The sequence below is a fragment of the Rutilus rutilus genome (genome assembly GCF_951802725.1).
Source record: "Rutilus rutilus genome assembly, chromosome: 1".
Taxonomy (NCBI): Eukaryota; Metazoa; Chordata; class Actinopteri; order Cypriniformes; family Leuciscidae; genus Rutilus; species Rutilus rutilus.
Window position 1 is genome coordinate 58,570,257 of NC_140209.1, and position 16,325 is coordinate 58,586,581.

The following is a 16,325-nucleotide window of genomic DNA, read 5'->3' on the forward strand; positions in this document are numbered from 1 at the left end:
CTTCTGGAACAATCAGCCAATCAAATTCAAGGATAAGAACTAACTGCTGTTTGATTAAAAATATATCTCAGTTAGTAGTGTTGCTATATTTAGTTACTACCCAACCCTGATATCGCCATTATCATTAGGGATGTGCATTATGTATCATTGACGATAATGTCGTAATTGTTGTTTTAACGATATGGAAACTGACAATAGAGTATGTCACTTACTTTGCAAAAAACAAACAAACACGCCTTGAGAGAGCAGCGTGATCGCAAATGTGATATTGGTTTTATACAGAAGTTTAACCCTCTGGTGCTTTTCGTCATTTTTGACCGAAAAATGTAAAGTTTGTTTTTTTATTTCTTTTTTTACGTCGTCTGAATGGTATGAAACTTAGTAAAGGTTTTGGCACTTGCTATGTGAACACACAAAAAAATCATGGACATGATTCGAAAAGGTTAAATGGTCCTGAAAAAAAAAATAGTCACACTTGTGCTCCCCATGGTCAAAAATGACCCATTGGAAATTAATGGTAGGCTAATTTCATCTAGTGGAGACGTTTGGTACTGCGGCCAAACAAAATCTGACTGAAAGCAAATTTTTTGGAGATATCAACTTCAAATTTGGAACACACTTTTTTTAGCTTTGATTTTCTTGCAGTTTTAGAGTAAAACATGTTTTTGAAAATATAGATTTCATATAAATGTAAATAGTATTTTTGTGCATTTTTCATAGCAATAAACGTAAAATTCGGTAACAAAAAAAATGTCCAAGTAATTTGCCATGTGTCGTCTTTAAAAAGAGATCAAACTCAAGTCCGTGCTCCAAAGCATTCAAGATTTACAACAGTTTAAGCTGAACATTTTATTTTCAAGTCTATGCTCAAAACGTGAATAAATGGATTGTAAGTTGTAACTACTGCACAAATATAATGTAGTAAATCCCCTAAAAATACAAAATATTAAATAATAAACACTATCAAACTAAAATATAGCACATTCCTTTCATTTAAAAAAAAAAAATATATATATATATATATATATATATATATATATATATATATAGTCTGTTTTTGCTCTATTTTGCCAGCAAAAATATTTCCAAATAAAGTCACAACAGCGCGGTTAATATGTCTCTTTTTCGTTCCGAAATGATTCAACATTTTTTAATGAATCGGTTGAATAAATGACAGGCCTAAACCAGCCAAAGTACAAACCCAAAAAAACACTCGGTACACTATTGTGTTGTGAAGTTCACTGCCCTGTCTCCGCACAGAAAGTCTTGCAGTACCTGTTGAACGCACTCATTCAAACTCTATTAGAGGACACAGAGAGCGCTGTGGGGCATACATTCCCTCTAGCTGACATCATCTCTCCTATTCTTGTGCATTTTTTCCCCCTCATTCAAAGTTCGGAGTGTTATGTCGAAGCCTGGACAATGGTTGGCATGCTCGGAGAAGGAAGAGTGCCAGAAAAGTATCTGTGAAACACTATTAAGCTCCAGCTCAAGGCAGCTGTGGCTCATAAGTCACTGCATACAGTGTTCTGAGGTAATATTGACCTATTTTCCACATACTACCAGATTCTGCTCCCGCATTCCTGTGTGGAAAAGAAACGTGGCGTAGCCACTGGTCGTATGCGACGGGGCTTAAGCATTAATTGACTTCAGTGTTATGAAGCTCTGTTGGGGTTTTACTAAAAGCTATGTGCACTTATAATAACTTTCCATCCCTAAATACAGCCAAAAAACCCGGGCTTAAGCAGGGATACTTCAGGCTGCGTGTGCATGTAAGCTAAATGACAGCAAAGCGGCATTTGAGGGACTGTTCTGTGGTTTATTCAGCATTATTCTGGCCTCAGGCAAGACTGTAGTACTTTTCTCAGCACAAGTCCTCTGTGTCAGGAAGATAACGTTTGAATGCGCATTCATAGGCAGAGAATAATTGCCGTAATCTCAAAGCTATTCTGTGACACACTAAAGACTGCATCTGCGAGTCTGATGGACACAACAAATGCAGGATAAGGAGATAAGACCGCGACAGAAAATAAACAGTGCATGGGTCAAATGCACGCGCACATATACACAAACAGGATGATTTCAACCAATCAAGTGTTCAGATGGTTTACTACTTTCAGAATGTAATACGAATGTGTTTCAGGCCTCTAACAGACACATTTCATGTGGAGAGTCACTCTTTTTTTTCCTGATATTCTCAGAAAACAAAAAAATATATATATAAAAAAAAGTGGTATTGTCAATAAATCTATGTGGTCTATATCAAATATTTAAGATACACACTACAATTGAAAAGTATGGGGTCAGTAAGATTTTGTTAAGAAATGAATACTTTTATTTAGCAAAGACACATTAAATTGATCAAATGTGACAGTGAGACTTTGAACCGTCTATTGATCGAATAATCCAGAAAATATGTATCACTGTTTCCCTAAAAATATTAAGCATCACAACTGGTTTCACATTGAAAAGAAGTGTTTCTTAAGGAGGCTTGTTTCCGCAGCGGAATAAAACGTTTAAAATGATAATTGCGACTTTTTTTCTCACAATTGCGAGTTATTTTTTCAGAATAGTGAGATATAAACTCGCTATTGCGAGTTATAAAGTCCAATTCTGAGGGAAACAATATTTATAAAGTTTATATCATGCCATTCTGAGAAAAAAAAAAAAGTCAGAATTGTGAGGTAAAAATTCGCAAATACTTTCTTTATTTTTTATTCTGTGGCGGAAACAAGCTTCCATAGTTTCTTTAGCATCACATAGGCTATATATTATATATATATTCATATATATGGCTGTTTGGTTGATATTATCAGAGATAATTCAACAGATGCCTTATAGCCTTACATAGGAATATTTCTCATCTTCTGAACAGCACCTGACATGCTCTCAGGACGTTTCTCTTTAGCGAGCCAATTAAACATTTAGCAGGCAAGTGTCAGACTCGACAGACAACCACCAAACAGAGACAGAATTTCACAGTCTGTCAAAAAGGGTTTTAACACGTCCCCTTCAATATGCCCCCCCACCCCCACCCCCACCAAAAGGAGAAAATCTCATTAGTTTCCCCTAGTTTTTTTCACTAGTTGTGATGGGGGTTGCTTGATATTAAGGAGCACCATTAACATGCAGTTAAACCACTAACTAATGAATGAAAAACCACCACAGTGCCTCTTTCAGAGGATCAAATGAAATCATCTGTGATTCTGATGTTGAGCGGCGTCAATACAAACTGAGAAACCACCACCACCGGCTCTTTGAGGTCAAAACCACATTCGCTGAACTGAGTATTAAACAAGAGAAAACACTGATGGGGAACTTCTGCACCCTGAATCCAAGGTGCTGGAGGTTAGTGGTGGGTGGTATGACCAGAATCTTATTCTGTAATTAAAAAAACTCTGAGGAACTTAAAAAGAAAATTGGTTTATATGTCAAATAACCATGAGGTAATGCCTATATTTGGATAATCCAGTTAATTAAATACTTCACAATGGTACTTAATCGGAGTACATTCTCAGCAACGAGGATAAACATGCTTTGTGCCGACCACAATGTGCTTTGTGTGGCGAATTACTGGGTGCCGAGAGCAAGAAACCATAGAAGTTCAAGAAGCATTTAGAAACTCAATCTTTAAAGACTGTAAATGACACTTCTGTTGTTGATGCATGTGCAAAATTGTTGATAATCATCATGCATGCTTTTCTAACATTATAAATGTCTTTGTCACTTTTGATCATTTTCATGTGTACTTGCTGAATAAACATATTCATTTCTTTTAAACAAAAAATCCTACTGACCCAACACTATGACACAGTTTTCTGGACTGACAGAGGAAATGATGGATGTAGATGAAATTTCACTCTGGTTGAAGCAGCAAAAGTAGAAACCAAACGACAAAGTGTGCCTGCCGCGGCAGGCTGGGACAAAAACTCGGAATTACATGGAAGAGATCACTTTTAATATTTGTCACTTTATCATGTTGTATCTTGTTCCTTTGAAAAACATGTCTATGCCTACAAACATCCCAGAACTAAAAACAACAGGACTTAGAGGATCAAACGTCTGGCATAAATCTGGAATCATAAAGGATTACTCCATGGATTTAACCCAAAACATTATCACACTAACACACACAAACAAATTACTGCACAATTCCACCCAAACCTCCGACTTCCATCTATTATTGGAAAGAAAAAAGGTACAAAAAAAAAAAATCCATCCTACAAAATCCAAAGTCAGCATATATCGGACCTGCTCCGGACTCACCATGAGAACTTTATCAACATACTGTAAATACAAACATGGAGATCTAAAATAGGTCATGATAAGAACAGGACATGATAAGAAGGGTCTCATATAATACCCTATAATCTGTTTGTCCACCATCTGGGTCTTCATCATGATTTATGAGAGTCTGAAGTGGGGTGAAAGCAAACCTGCGCTGGCAGATGTCAAGGGGAGCAACGGATGCGTTCATCATCAATGGATGCATTAAATGTTTGTTGGGTTGCGCAGCCTGGGTGAGCACGTGTGCGAAGCGCAAGGTGATGAATTAGTAAAGCTGCGAGTTGGAACAAAGGGTCGTGGGTAATCTGACAGGCTGCGGCGCAGCCCCTGAGGGACTGAGACAAAGCGGCGGGAACGAAGGGGCGGAGACATGCTGGGTAGGCTAGTCAGCTGGCCGGGTCTTCTCCAGCCTGAAGGATGAGGGCCACAAAAGCCCGCCGTGCGTTAATGACTGTATGAAAGCGTTTATGACCCTTAGCGCACTAAAGATGACATTATAGAGCAATTACTCAGCCTATGTGCCACTCACACAATGGCTCGGGCCTTGATTCTGGCCTGAAAGACAACAGAGGAGGTTATACACGAGATCGACTCGTGACCCTGTCCTGCCTTGAAGTGGCTGCGTTATCTGTGTGTGTTTACACACACTTGGGTAAAGAATAGCTGAGGTGGTGCTGGGTTATCATACTGACCTCTCGCTGGCCTTGGAAATCAAATCCTGAAGCTTAAGTCCAAACAAAAACCCAAAAGTCAATTGTAAAGGTAGAAGTCTCGATGACCAGGTGTTAAGACGGCAAGGTGTAGAGAAAACAAAAAGCCCAAAGGCTGAATCCGAAAGCGCCCCCTCCAACCTCAAATAGGGCGTTATTTGAGGGGACAGCCATTTGTAGTGGTGTCTGAAACCATAGTGGACGTTATTGAGTGCAATTATTCAATCCCACATTGCACTGCAATAACAAGTGTACAGGCGAGGTGCGCTCAACGGCTGTCTGAATTCGCTCTTTGTTTTCATTCACTCCTTCAAGTGAACTGTATTAGTGGACTAACATAGGGAATAGTGATTGAGGGTTTAGCCCTATTCTTAGACCTAGTCTTTCCCATGAAGCCCAGGCAAACATACTGCCAAGTTACCGGCGATAAATACAGGCACCTGTCCAACAAGAGGACACAATCTTCAAAAGACAAAGTTCCCTGTGTTTTAATGGTTAATTACAAGCACCTTCGCAAACATGTGAAAAGGTCACCTGCAAGGTACAAAGGTATATTTAGGACTAAGGTCGCCCCAGGTGTGAAGTCGCATGAGAGTATTTTCCTTTCAGGGCAGCAATTATCTATGATGTGTATATACAGTGCAGTAATCTTCACAAGTTTAGGATTAGTACGTTTCATTTTAAAGGAGAAATATCATCAAAATCTGACTTTTTCCGTTTGGTAAGCCTTTCTCTTTAAGCATGTTAAAAAATAAGCCAATCAGATTTTGGTCCCCTTCTGATGTAGGAAGGGGACCTTATTATAATATTACTGCCCCTTAATCTGCACGTTTCCACCCACGGCGCCGCCATTTGGTTTTCGCGAGCGACAACAGTGTAACCAGTTCTAACGCAAAGGCAAAAGTTAGAGAAAAGCATGAAACTGTTCTGTCGTTGGCTGCACAGAGCACTATTTGACCAAAAAATGTCACAGCTGTCTTATAAAGACTTCAGGGAACTGTGTCAACTTGTGTAAAAGTTAAACATGACGGCACATGCAAGTCGATGAGATTAATCAATGTAACTCCACAACAACTACATAAATGTATATCCACTAACCATTCAGAAATGTCCAGGTGCTTCTAAAAGTTGTACCTCTTCCTGAGTCTCTCTGTAAGGATACTCCGCTACTGGTTATTTCTGAGATTTTGGATGAGTGAGATTATTTGCATGTTTTGTTACTGCAGAGTATCCGAAGCTCGTGTAAAGGATCGTCCGTCTTCTGAACGAGAGCGGGGAGCAGCAGCTCATTTGCATTTAAAGGGACACACACAAAAACGGTGTGTTTTTTGCTCACACCCAAAAAGGGGCAAATTTGACAAGCTATAATAGATGATCTGGGATACTTTTTAGCTGAAATTTTACGGACACTTTCTGGGGACATCTTATTACATCTTGTGAAAAGGGGCATAATGTCACCTTTAAAGAAATTAATACTTTTATTCAGCAAGAATACATTAAATTAGGGATGCACCGAAATGAAAATTCTGAATGCACCCGCAAAGTCATAAAGGTGTAAGTCTAGTCTTTTTACTTAAAATGGTCCCAAACATAACTTCGGCACACTCGCTTCATTTCTCCTCGTGTCTGCTTTACATGTTTCACGGTTGAGTAGCAGGCACACACCTTCCTTAATCCACTATCGATCCATTTTATCGATTGAATTATTATCGACAATTAATCGATTGTTAATCATTAGTCATCCCTAGTTTCTACAAAAAAACTGATTTGCACAACAACACTTCTTTACCATAGTAAAATGACTGTAACATACAGACTTTAGTGGCATATTGCTTTTACAACTGTATTTATATGTTATCCCAGAGAAAAGACCCCGTTTCTCTTCTGATGCCTGGCAGTTTGTGAGGTCTTATTGGGGGAGCTGTCTCTCTTCCCCTCTACAGACTGGACCACATCACAGAGAGCATGGGCTCTTTATGCTGGAGTCGAGTGCATTCAGCTCTCTCTTAATGTGCTGCCATAAAGAGATAAAAGTAGAGTGCAAACACGCAGTGGAGTCTGTTGATGTTATCAGGACCCGGTTGGCAAGATGTTCCAAAGGCCAATCGCACTGCTCTTAAAGAACACAAACCAGGAGATAAAATAAACTTCAAACAAAGACCAACTGGTGGGACTGGGAAAAACAGGCATGAATGGGGCTCTCCGGGCAGTGAGTTCATTCGTGTTAGATCATTAGAAAGAGCATAGAAATACATTTAACCAAAACAACAGTCACCACTGCGGGTCCCGATCTTTGACCTCCTGAAATAAACCTGTGTAAGTAAGTATGTGCAAATGTGTTTCCCATTGACTTTATTTGTCATGAGTACATGTCTACATGAATTCTGCAACTATTCTGTAGAAAGCGTGCGCTGAATTCAAAGTTCTTCACATCCCCACATTGCATGCTTATTAAGTAAATTTTGTGGCTAATTTGATCATGCTTTCAACCATGAATTAGCACGCTTAACCCAAAATTAAAATCTTTCATCATTTACTTACATCATTCCAAACCTGCATGACCTTATTTCTTCAGTGGAACAAAACTGGAGAATTTGAGCACATTGTAGCCTAAATATTTCAGTCTGTTCCTCACTTGAAGCTATTGTATGGCTTAAGAAAACTCGGAATATAGTCTATGAATAAAATTGACTACTTATACACTTTCAGTGTATTAAAAAAGAGGAGCATGGGCATTATGCTAAAGTTTACCATTGCAGACCATTTTAGAGCAAATACATGCATATCAAGAATGTTTTTGAGCCCTATTCATGGGTGTATGCATATCAAACCAGGATCATCACAGCCCAACGTTCACAGCCCATCTTTTAGCTCCCTATTTGCCAACGAGGGGCTGCGAAAGCAAAGACCCTCATGGATACACATCAGACGCTGTGTTAGAATAGCAATGAACTGTTACTCACTGCTTTTGCTGGCTTTGACCTTGGCCAGCAGTTTCTGTGTAGTAGTTAGATCTCCATTCTTGACCGCTTGCAGAAGATCCTGCTCTTTTCCCATGATCTCCACCAGCCAGAACTCCACCAGCGTCCCACAAGAGTCCCGCTCCTCCCTTACACCTCCATACAGTGGCGCAACCGCGGCATGAACCTATCCCAGAATCCTCTCTTTCGGTAGTGCTTACTTCACTCGGGGTAGGTGACAGCCAGATGTCTGAGAGAACCACAAGCAACCAGATATCCGTATTTCTCCAACAATAGCGTCATCAAAATCAACAGACCGTCTACTTCAGCCCTCCGTCTGGTTATGGATGCGGAAGGCCGGAGGAATGGAAAATCTATTTTGCCTTATGAATTGCCTTCCGGTTTTTCGTTCTCAAGTTTCCAGAGCCTTTTCAGAGTAACCGAGTCGGTTTGGGTCGCGTGGAGCTCAGATTCTGGGAACGCAGGGGCCCTGTTGATGCTGTGGTTTAGAAGGTTGAGAACTAAGACTGGAGTTTTGGACAGTTTGGATCAGCAGACCAAGACCTGAAAAAGGAGTCGGCAAGAAAAATAGCACTGTTAATACACCAGCCAAGTACAGTGCATGAGCAGAGCAGCAAGACAGCAAGCCTTAGAGACTCTTTCACCCTCTCACACTTGATTAATTCCTTCTCAAGGAAAGGTTGCAGGTGGACACTACTGTTCAAAAGTGTTGCTGAAAAAGTTTATTCAGCAAAGATGCATTAATGATCAAAAATGACAATAAAGACACATTGTTTCCACTAAACTATTAAGCAGCACAACTGTTTTCAATGTTGATAATAATCAGAAATGTTTCTTGAGCAGATGATTTCTGAAGGATCATGTGACACTTAAGCCTGGAGTTGATCACAGGAATAACTTACATTTTAACAGATAGAAAACAGTTATATTAAATTGTGATAATATTTCACAATATTACTGTTTTACTGCATTTTTGATCAAATAAAAACAGCCTTGGTGAGCTGAAAACTTCTTTTAGAAAAGTGTAAAACATTTTACCGACCACAAACTTTCCAACGGTAGTTTATTTTGAACTGTTTTTGTCCATAATTAAAGTCAGTGAGGTTCAAAATGACACTGTACCCCATTGACAAGTATTGCATTGACAAAAACCTTTTTTATTATTACATAATATGATGATTGGATTTTCATTTTTGGGTGAACTAAATCTTTAAGCTAACTTTACCTACCAATATATCCGTCTTGTCTGTGTCAATGACATGATGCTCATGCAATTCATTTTGATGTTTTTTGTGGTCATAGAATTAAAAATGTCAGGGTGGATAATGAAGGAAATAAATTGAATTCTTGAAAATAAAATCTCATTACATTGTTATAAACATCTGAAAAAACTTTTGTCCGCCAAATCAAAGTATCACAGAAAAGACTTCTGCAGTGCAGACACGCATGACTTTGTGTCAAGATCAATAAGCCTCTTAAAATATAAGATTACTTGACCTTTTTATCCACAAAGCAATGTAAGTTCAGGTTGTAAATGAGGTGCAGCCAAAATTCACCCTACTTTCAGCTTTAATTGTTATGTGTCACAGACACCCGACAGAAGAAGATGGGATTTTTGCAAAAACGGTCTGTAACCATCGCCAGAGAGACTTCGCATTTACGCATGCACCTGCACATTTAAAATGTGTTGGGCAAGCATTTGTATCTGCATTTGCATGCCTAACCCTAAGTATGAGCAGTAGTAGTAGTAGTAGTAGTAATTCCCTTAACACCACTATTTAAAAAACGCTGAGACTCGCAGTCTAAGAATGAGCATGTGAACTATAAAAGTCTTGATAGCATACCATCTCAAACATGCTGTCAAAGCAACAATTTTTTGTTTTTATAAAAGCACAAGCTTAATGGTAAGTGTGGACAGTAAAGGAAAGAAAGGAAAAAAACAACCATATACAGCGCAGCACATGGCAACTTCACCCTCAGCGATCATGTTGCCCGGTGTCTCGGTCACACCGTGAGCAGTAAATGAGTAAAACACGGCCGTCTCATAATCACTCCTCCATTGCATAACCCTGAACGCTCTTGCCTTCTCTACACACCCAAAACACTCTGAGGGAGTAAGCAAAGCTGCCACTCACAATAGCTGTAATCACGTCCTCTTTCGTTTCCCTCAGGGCCAATCTTCACACCCCGCTGCCAAACCGCTGATAATGTGAGTTTTTGAGCCAGGGTGGAGTGATGTTATGATGGGTTTATAACATTTTGATTGAAATTTATGAGCATGTTTACAGATGCTCTTTATTACGAGGAAATCCACAGTTCGAAAAAAGAAAGAGGAGGAACAGGACAGGTGAACGTGAAGGTAGATCGAACAGCTTTGACTAATGACAACAACTAACAGACAGTAATAATGGTCGGACAAGCCCAGTAACTGGCCATCATATTCATTTCAGCGATGCAAAGAAATAAGTGATGGGTTGCCTGAACAGGTGGTCGCTATTCATGGGGCTTTCAAGTCCTCTTGGGAAGCCGTAAGTATGACGTCGGGTGCGTTCAGATCACTTTTCACTTTACCTTTTCTACAAAAATACAGATAGAAAATGTAATCCCACTTCTACAAAATGATGAATGAAGAATGCACATCAGGTGTGTTTTTGCAGTTTCTGAAGGTGCTGTAAACTGAATTGCAATTGTACAATACTACCACTTTTTAGATTAAAAGATCTGATCGTATGCGCACTACAAATAGGCTAATGTTTAGTGAAGTTATGTTCACGCACCAACTCAAAACAGCATAGACTAAAACATCAGTTCTTGGGATTTAAGAATCAATATCGGTTCTTAAAAATGACAACCGATAGCCCTATTCTGCCGTGCAAAGGCAAAAGACCTTAACTTCAATTTTGGTCAAAATGAGTTATTGCCATTTTTGGAACAATGGACATCAGTTTTATCATGTGGAAAAATATCTTGAGTCAATTTTGTTCTTTTCTGCTAAAAATAAGATGTTGTTTTTGTCATAACTTCCAAAAGCAGAGGTAAAGCAAAGGCAGAAGCCCTTAACATCAGTTACGGTCTTTTAGCTTTGTTCCGCTGCACTCTAGAATGCTGGAATCAAGTTACAGTTGGAGTTAAGGCACTCTGCCTTTGTTTTACCAACGTTAAATTTTTGCCGCGCTGAAGTTACGGTGTGACAACGCGAGTGGGTTGGGGACGCCTCACGAAGTAACTTAAGGGGAGGAGAAAACATTATACCACGCAAACAAACGAACCCAGCAGATATAACTTAGATTGCAGCTTACCTTTTTTTTAACATGGTCAAACTCAAAATCCATGGAAAACGACATACACTGAGAAGACAATCCGTCATGTGTTTTAATCCATCATGTGCCGGCTGGCTAACCTAATCTATCAAAGTGCAAGTTGTCCGGAGGTTGACATTTTAAGTGTCGCTGTGCGTAGGCTATTACTAGGCAGACGTCCGGTTAAACAGTTAAAATCCTGTTTTTTGGGCCGGTAAGCATATACTTTAAATTTACTGGCGCTTATCTTTGCACACACAACATATGAAACCGGCTAATCAGCGCGTTCCTCAATCCGCAACGGTAATGTGTGTGTGTGTGTCAAATTAAAATCTTTCAAATGTAAGAAATATTTGTGAAAGGTTACTTTAACTTCTTAAAGTGTTATTTTACTTAAATTAAGAACACTGATAAAGTTTTAAAACGATCCAGTACAGGTAGCCTTTTCATTATTTTTTATTTTGTAATATTCTATTGATGTAATATTAAGCCTTCTAAACAGAACTCACTAAATGTTGTTTTAAGACTATCATTGTTATCATAGAAATGTTTTTATAGAGTGATAAAAGTCAAAATGGTCAATAAATTAGAAGTTAAGGTACTTTGCCTTTGTATGAGCCATTATTGTTTTGCAGATAATGCAAAGGCAGAATGCAGTAACTTCCGAATAAGGGTCAAAGGTCAAGTTTGAGCTCTTTTTTTTTATGTAGATAAATATATTCATTATGACAACTACTTGGCAAATTTTCAGTGTCCTACCTATCATACAATTGGCTGGACAACAAAAAAACTTTAAAGTCATTTTTCTCAGTTTCACACTCTGGTGAGTTAAGGTCTTTTGCCTTTGTAGGGCAGTATTCGGATGGTGATTGTTTCTCATGGGGTCGTAAGCTATTTTCAACATTTACAGGGGTTAGTTGGTGATTTTATTGCCGACCGAAACCAGAATGTCAGGGCTTTTCTCCCACCACCTGGGTAAAAATCCCCAGCCGAATTACCTACTGTTTTTTTTCCAATTTTTTTTTTATCCGAATCTCATCTCTGAGTTTACAAGAAGAGATCACTTCAAAATTCACTGTTTAAATCCTTTTTGATCACTGCCGAGCACCGTACGTACGATTACCGTTTCGCTTCACTGTAATTTGCATGCATTTTAAAGATGTACACTTTTATTACTGAAATGCTGGAAAGTATTTACAAGAACAATATTTCATCACCGCTCCACCTCAGCGAACAAAAAGGAGAAAGCGAAACATTTGAAATGGGACGTTATTGTGGCAGCAATGATACACTTTTAAAATGTGTAGGCTATTATGCACAACATTAAAAATACAAATGACGCAGCTTTTATTTTTACCTCATGTAAATAAGAGAAAATAACAAATTCAATTGTTTCTGTTTATTTCCATATTTTTTAAATTACAACCTTTTGAGATAAAATGCAAGACAGAAAACCATTTCAAATATAGCGTACGCACGTCTAGCTTTCTATTTTTTAAAATGAGATTTAAATAATAAAATAATAAATAGAACATTATTTTCCTATTAAGTTAAATACGAATTTATTCGTATTATTCCAAGCATATGACACTTTATTTAGAGCAGAAAATCATGCGACTGACCATGCGAACAGCGCGTTCGCGGGTTCGTGGGATTACAATAAAGTCAATAAATCGTCATCCAAATGCATGAGTTTTATCACTGAGGTGCCATGCAAATTTATTTTTACAGACATCCACATGAGAAACACTCACCGTCCGAATAGGGCTTATTAATATTGAGAAATCTGTATTTTTAACTAGGGTTGTAACGGTATCACGGTATACGATTATCATATCGTGCACAATTGCTTATCTACGGCATTGGGGGAAAACTTAATCAGGCAGAGAATCCCACCTGCATAAGCAGCATCTTTCCACCTGACTGCTTAGACTATCAACTTGCTCCACCCACACACGTACAGCAGAGAAAATGAAATTTACAGCAATAGATCGTATTCAGAGCAGCCCCATTACAGGAATGAAAGTGAGGCTGTGAGGGATAGACTTACCGTGTTTTCAATGGCATCCGCTGTAAAAAGCTGTATAAAGCTCTGAGATCACTTATAATTTTCCACAGCTCATGTTGCCTGGGGTTTTTTGTACTGAAACTTCTTTGAAAGATATTTTTGCAGTGTTTCGTCAGCAGAACAATCCAAAAACACATTAAATAACAGTTCAATTCACTGAAGAGATGCATGTCCCTCACAGCCTCGCTTTTATTCCCGTTAAAAATCAGAGATGGCGCTGATGTGAATAAGGCCAAGGATGTCATGTAAAATGTGCAAATTGATTGATGGATGAATAAATTGAAAGTAGAGCTGCACAATAAATCCAATCGCGACATGGTTTGTGAATATTAAAATGCAAAAATATTGCTATAAACATATAATCTGCTTGTTCTGCGTGTCTCTGTGTGAATGAGCTGCGCCGTTTCGTCTACTACATACTCAAGCATGCGCTGACGCTCATGGTGTTTTCAGCGTCTGCCGTCTCTCTATGAGGACGTGAACACAAGAACACATCCAGAGCTGCTCTTAGAGAACACTTAAGGATTTTATTTGAGAAAAAACATTGTCAAATACACCCTGAAACTCGAAGGTCTTCACTACAACCCGTCAAAATAAAGTTTGGTTTAACTTGAAGAAATCATGACAGAAATATTAGCCTACTATTGTACAGTAGAATGCACTTCTCAAAATGATGATAAAAATAATAATACAATAAATAATAATACAATTTATTTAAACATTATTGAAGGAATATAATTTTTTTGTCCATGTTTATCTCTGTTGTGCAGCACTTTGCCAAAAAAAAGGATAAAAGTTGTTAAATTTTCATTTCATTACATTTTAAATGTCTTAAATAAATTGTTAGTTTTAGGGGTGTAACAATATATCATGTAACAATATATCGCAATACAAAAATGCAACAATATGTATCGTGGATAGTGACAATATATGTATAGTGGATAGTTCACCCCAAATAAAAATTACTGTATGAGAAAAAATTCAACTTTTCAGAGTTTTAGTGTCAGTACGACATTAAACTACTATATATAATGTTGAATATAATGTATAATAATGCAATGGGGCATATTTGTGGGTCCTAATGCCAAATGTCTTATGTTACCAGTAAAAAGTGGCCAACATTATTTTAAATATATCTAGTCAGTGAAAGAGTGCAAGCATATTCGACTAAAAAAATCTATTTTCAGCTTCTGAAAGAATCATTAATATTTTTATTCTGGTGTCTCTATTGTCCTGTGCATTGGGTTTCCAGCACCAAGTCCAAGCCTATTCATTTACACTCCAATGTAAAACCAAATTTAGCATTTTAATCAACAGCATATTTTTTGTTAACCTTTTACCATATGTCTTTGAGTATCGCAATAATATCGTATCATGCGTTCAGTATCGTGATATGTATCGAATCGTGACATAAGGGTATCACTACACCCCTAGTGTTATGTATTAATTTGATTATCACCGTCATTTATAATATATTTGTATTAAATCATAACAAAAATATTTTCTAAATAAAATACATTTCATAGGACTCTTATTATTCTTAAAATGTTAATAAATGATTGATTAAAATAAGTTATTAATCAAAATCCATGATCAATTATTACGTTCAATTGATTAGACGTTTTGATTATAGAAATGTGAATAAACAAAACAAAGGGATGGTTTCAAGTCTGCTATTATAAAGCATCTGTTCAACCAAACAAAACTGTTTTCATTCATTTAACGGTCATTTTAACTGATGATAATATTAATAATCGATTGATTAATACCGAATATCATGAAACCATGATATTTTCTGAGAAGATTATCATAACGTGAAAATGTTTTTAACACAGCCCTTGTAAACAGATATCTCTGAATGGTAACCTGAGGTTGGTGAACGATCAGCTCTTGAGGGGTTTAGAGCTATTCTTTAGGTTACCAGCCTAGATGTTCACTACACAACCCCTTCAATCCATACAGCAATGTCTCTGAGGACAGACATCACATGTGTGCCAAAATAAACAAACAATGACATAACACTTTTCTTCATAACACCACCATACAACCATAAAACATGCAATAGCAGGCGCTGGTTAAAGTATAGCCTACATCTAATAGCACAATGTAACATTAGTGTCCGCCAAAATACTAGTTACTACAGCTGAACTGAAAGATAAATTGATATCTGCCGCTGTAATGAAAGAAATATATATAACCATAAAGCTTCATAAACTTTACCACTTTACAATAAAAACAATAAACATTGTATTTTCGCGGGAACTAGTTAGTAGCCTACGGTGAATTAGTTTGAGAAAACACGAAGGTGAAACGATATTCGGTGAAACCCACATCAAGTAGCGCGATAACTATCGATTTAAACACAAACTAACAAAAATACACCTTGCTTTAAACAACATTGTAAGACTTTAACCCAATATTCAGCACAAACAATACTTCCCCGTCAATTATGATAAACACACTTACCATTACATTAGTGTAAAGAGTTCATAACAGCGGGTTCAGGATCAGTGGCTCGTTCACTCGCTCCAGTCCAGACACTTCTTCTTCAACAACAACAACCAACTCAAAGTCACCTTTAATCAACTCTTGGCCGATAAACACGCTTTAAGTGTGAACAACCTCGGCTACTGCTAATCGCGCGCTCGAGTTATTCTCTCGCCCGTATTTTCTCCCAAACTGAACGTCTGCATGGATTTGCATGTGCGTGTTTGGAGAGCTCCAGCACTGTGAGTGTGAGAGAGGCAGTCAGAGCAGCTCGAGTGCGGGGGATCGGCCCTCCTCCAGGGGGAGGGAGCAGCGCTGCCCTGCCGCCCGACGCGACGCGCTCCGGGGCATCAGCTGTGCCGCTCTGCCGCCCTCTGGGACCCGTCCGCCGACACTCACCGGAGCTCTTTCAGCCTCATCCTATTTGATGCATTTGTAAAGCACCGTAATATTATTTAGATACTCGAATATAACTTGGTAACACTTTACAATA

The 16,325-nt window shown here is 38.2% G+C and overlaps 1 protein-coding gene across 5 annotated transcripts in view; it reads right to left on the reverse strand.

Annotated features, from left to right (window-relative positions):
- LOC311293249 (CASK interacting protein 2) overlaps nt 1–16,111 on the reverse strand; it is a 76,903-nt gene extending 60,792 nt beyond the window's left edge. For all 5 annotated transcript variants that reach the window (XM_084413373.1, XM_084413372.1, XM_084413371.1 and 2 more), the window contains exons 1-2: nt 15,812–16,111; nt 7,961–8,521 (exon numbers count right to left, since the gene is read on the reverse strand). In XM_084413373.1, coding sequence (XP_084269499.1) covers nt 7,961–8,054 — 94 coding nt within the window. In that variant the 5' untranslated portion in view covers nt 8,055–8,521; nt 15,812–16,111. The remainder of the gene's footprint in view (nt 1–7,960; nt 8,522–15,811) is intronic.
- Between the last annotated feature and the right edge of the window lie 214 nt (nt 16,112–16,325).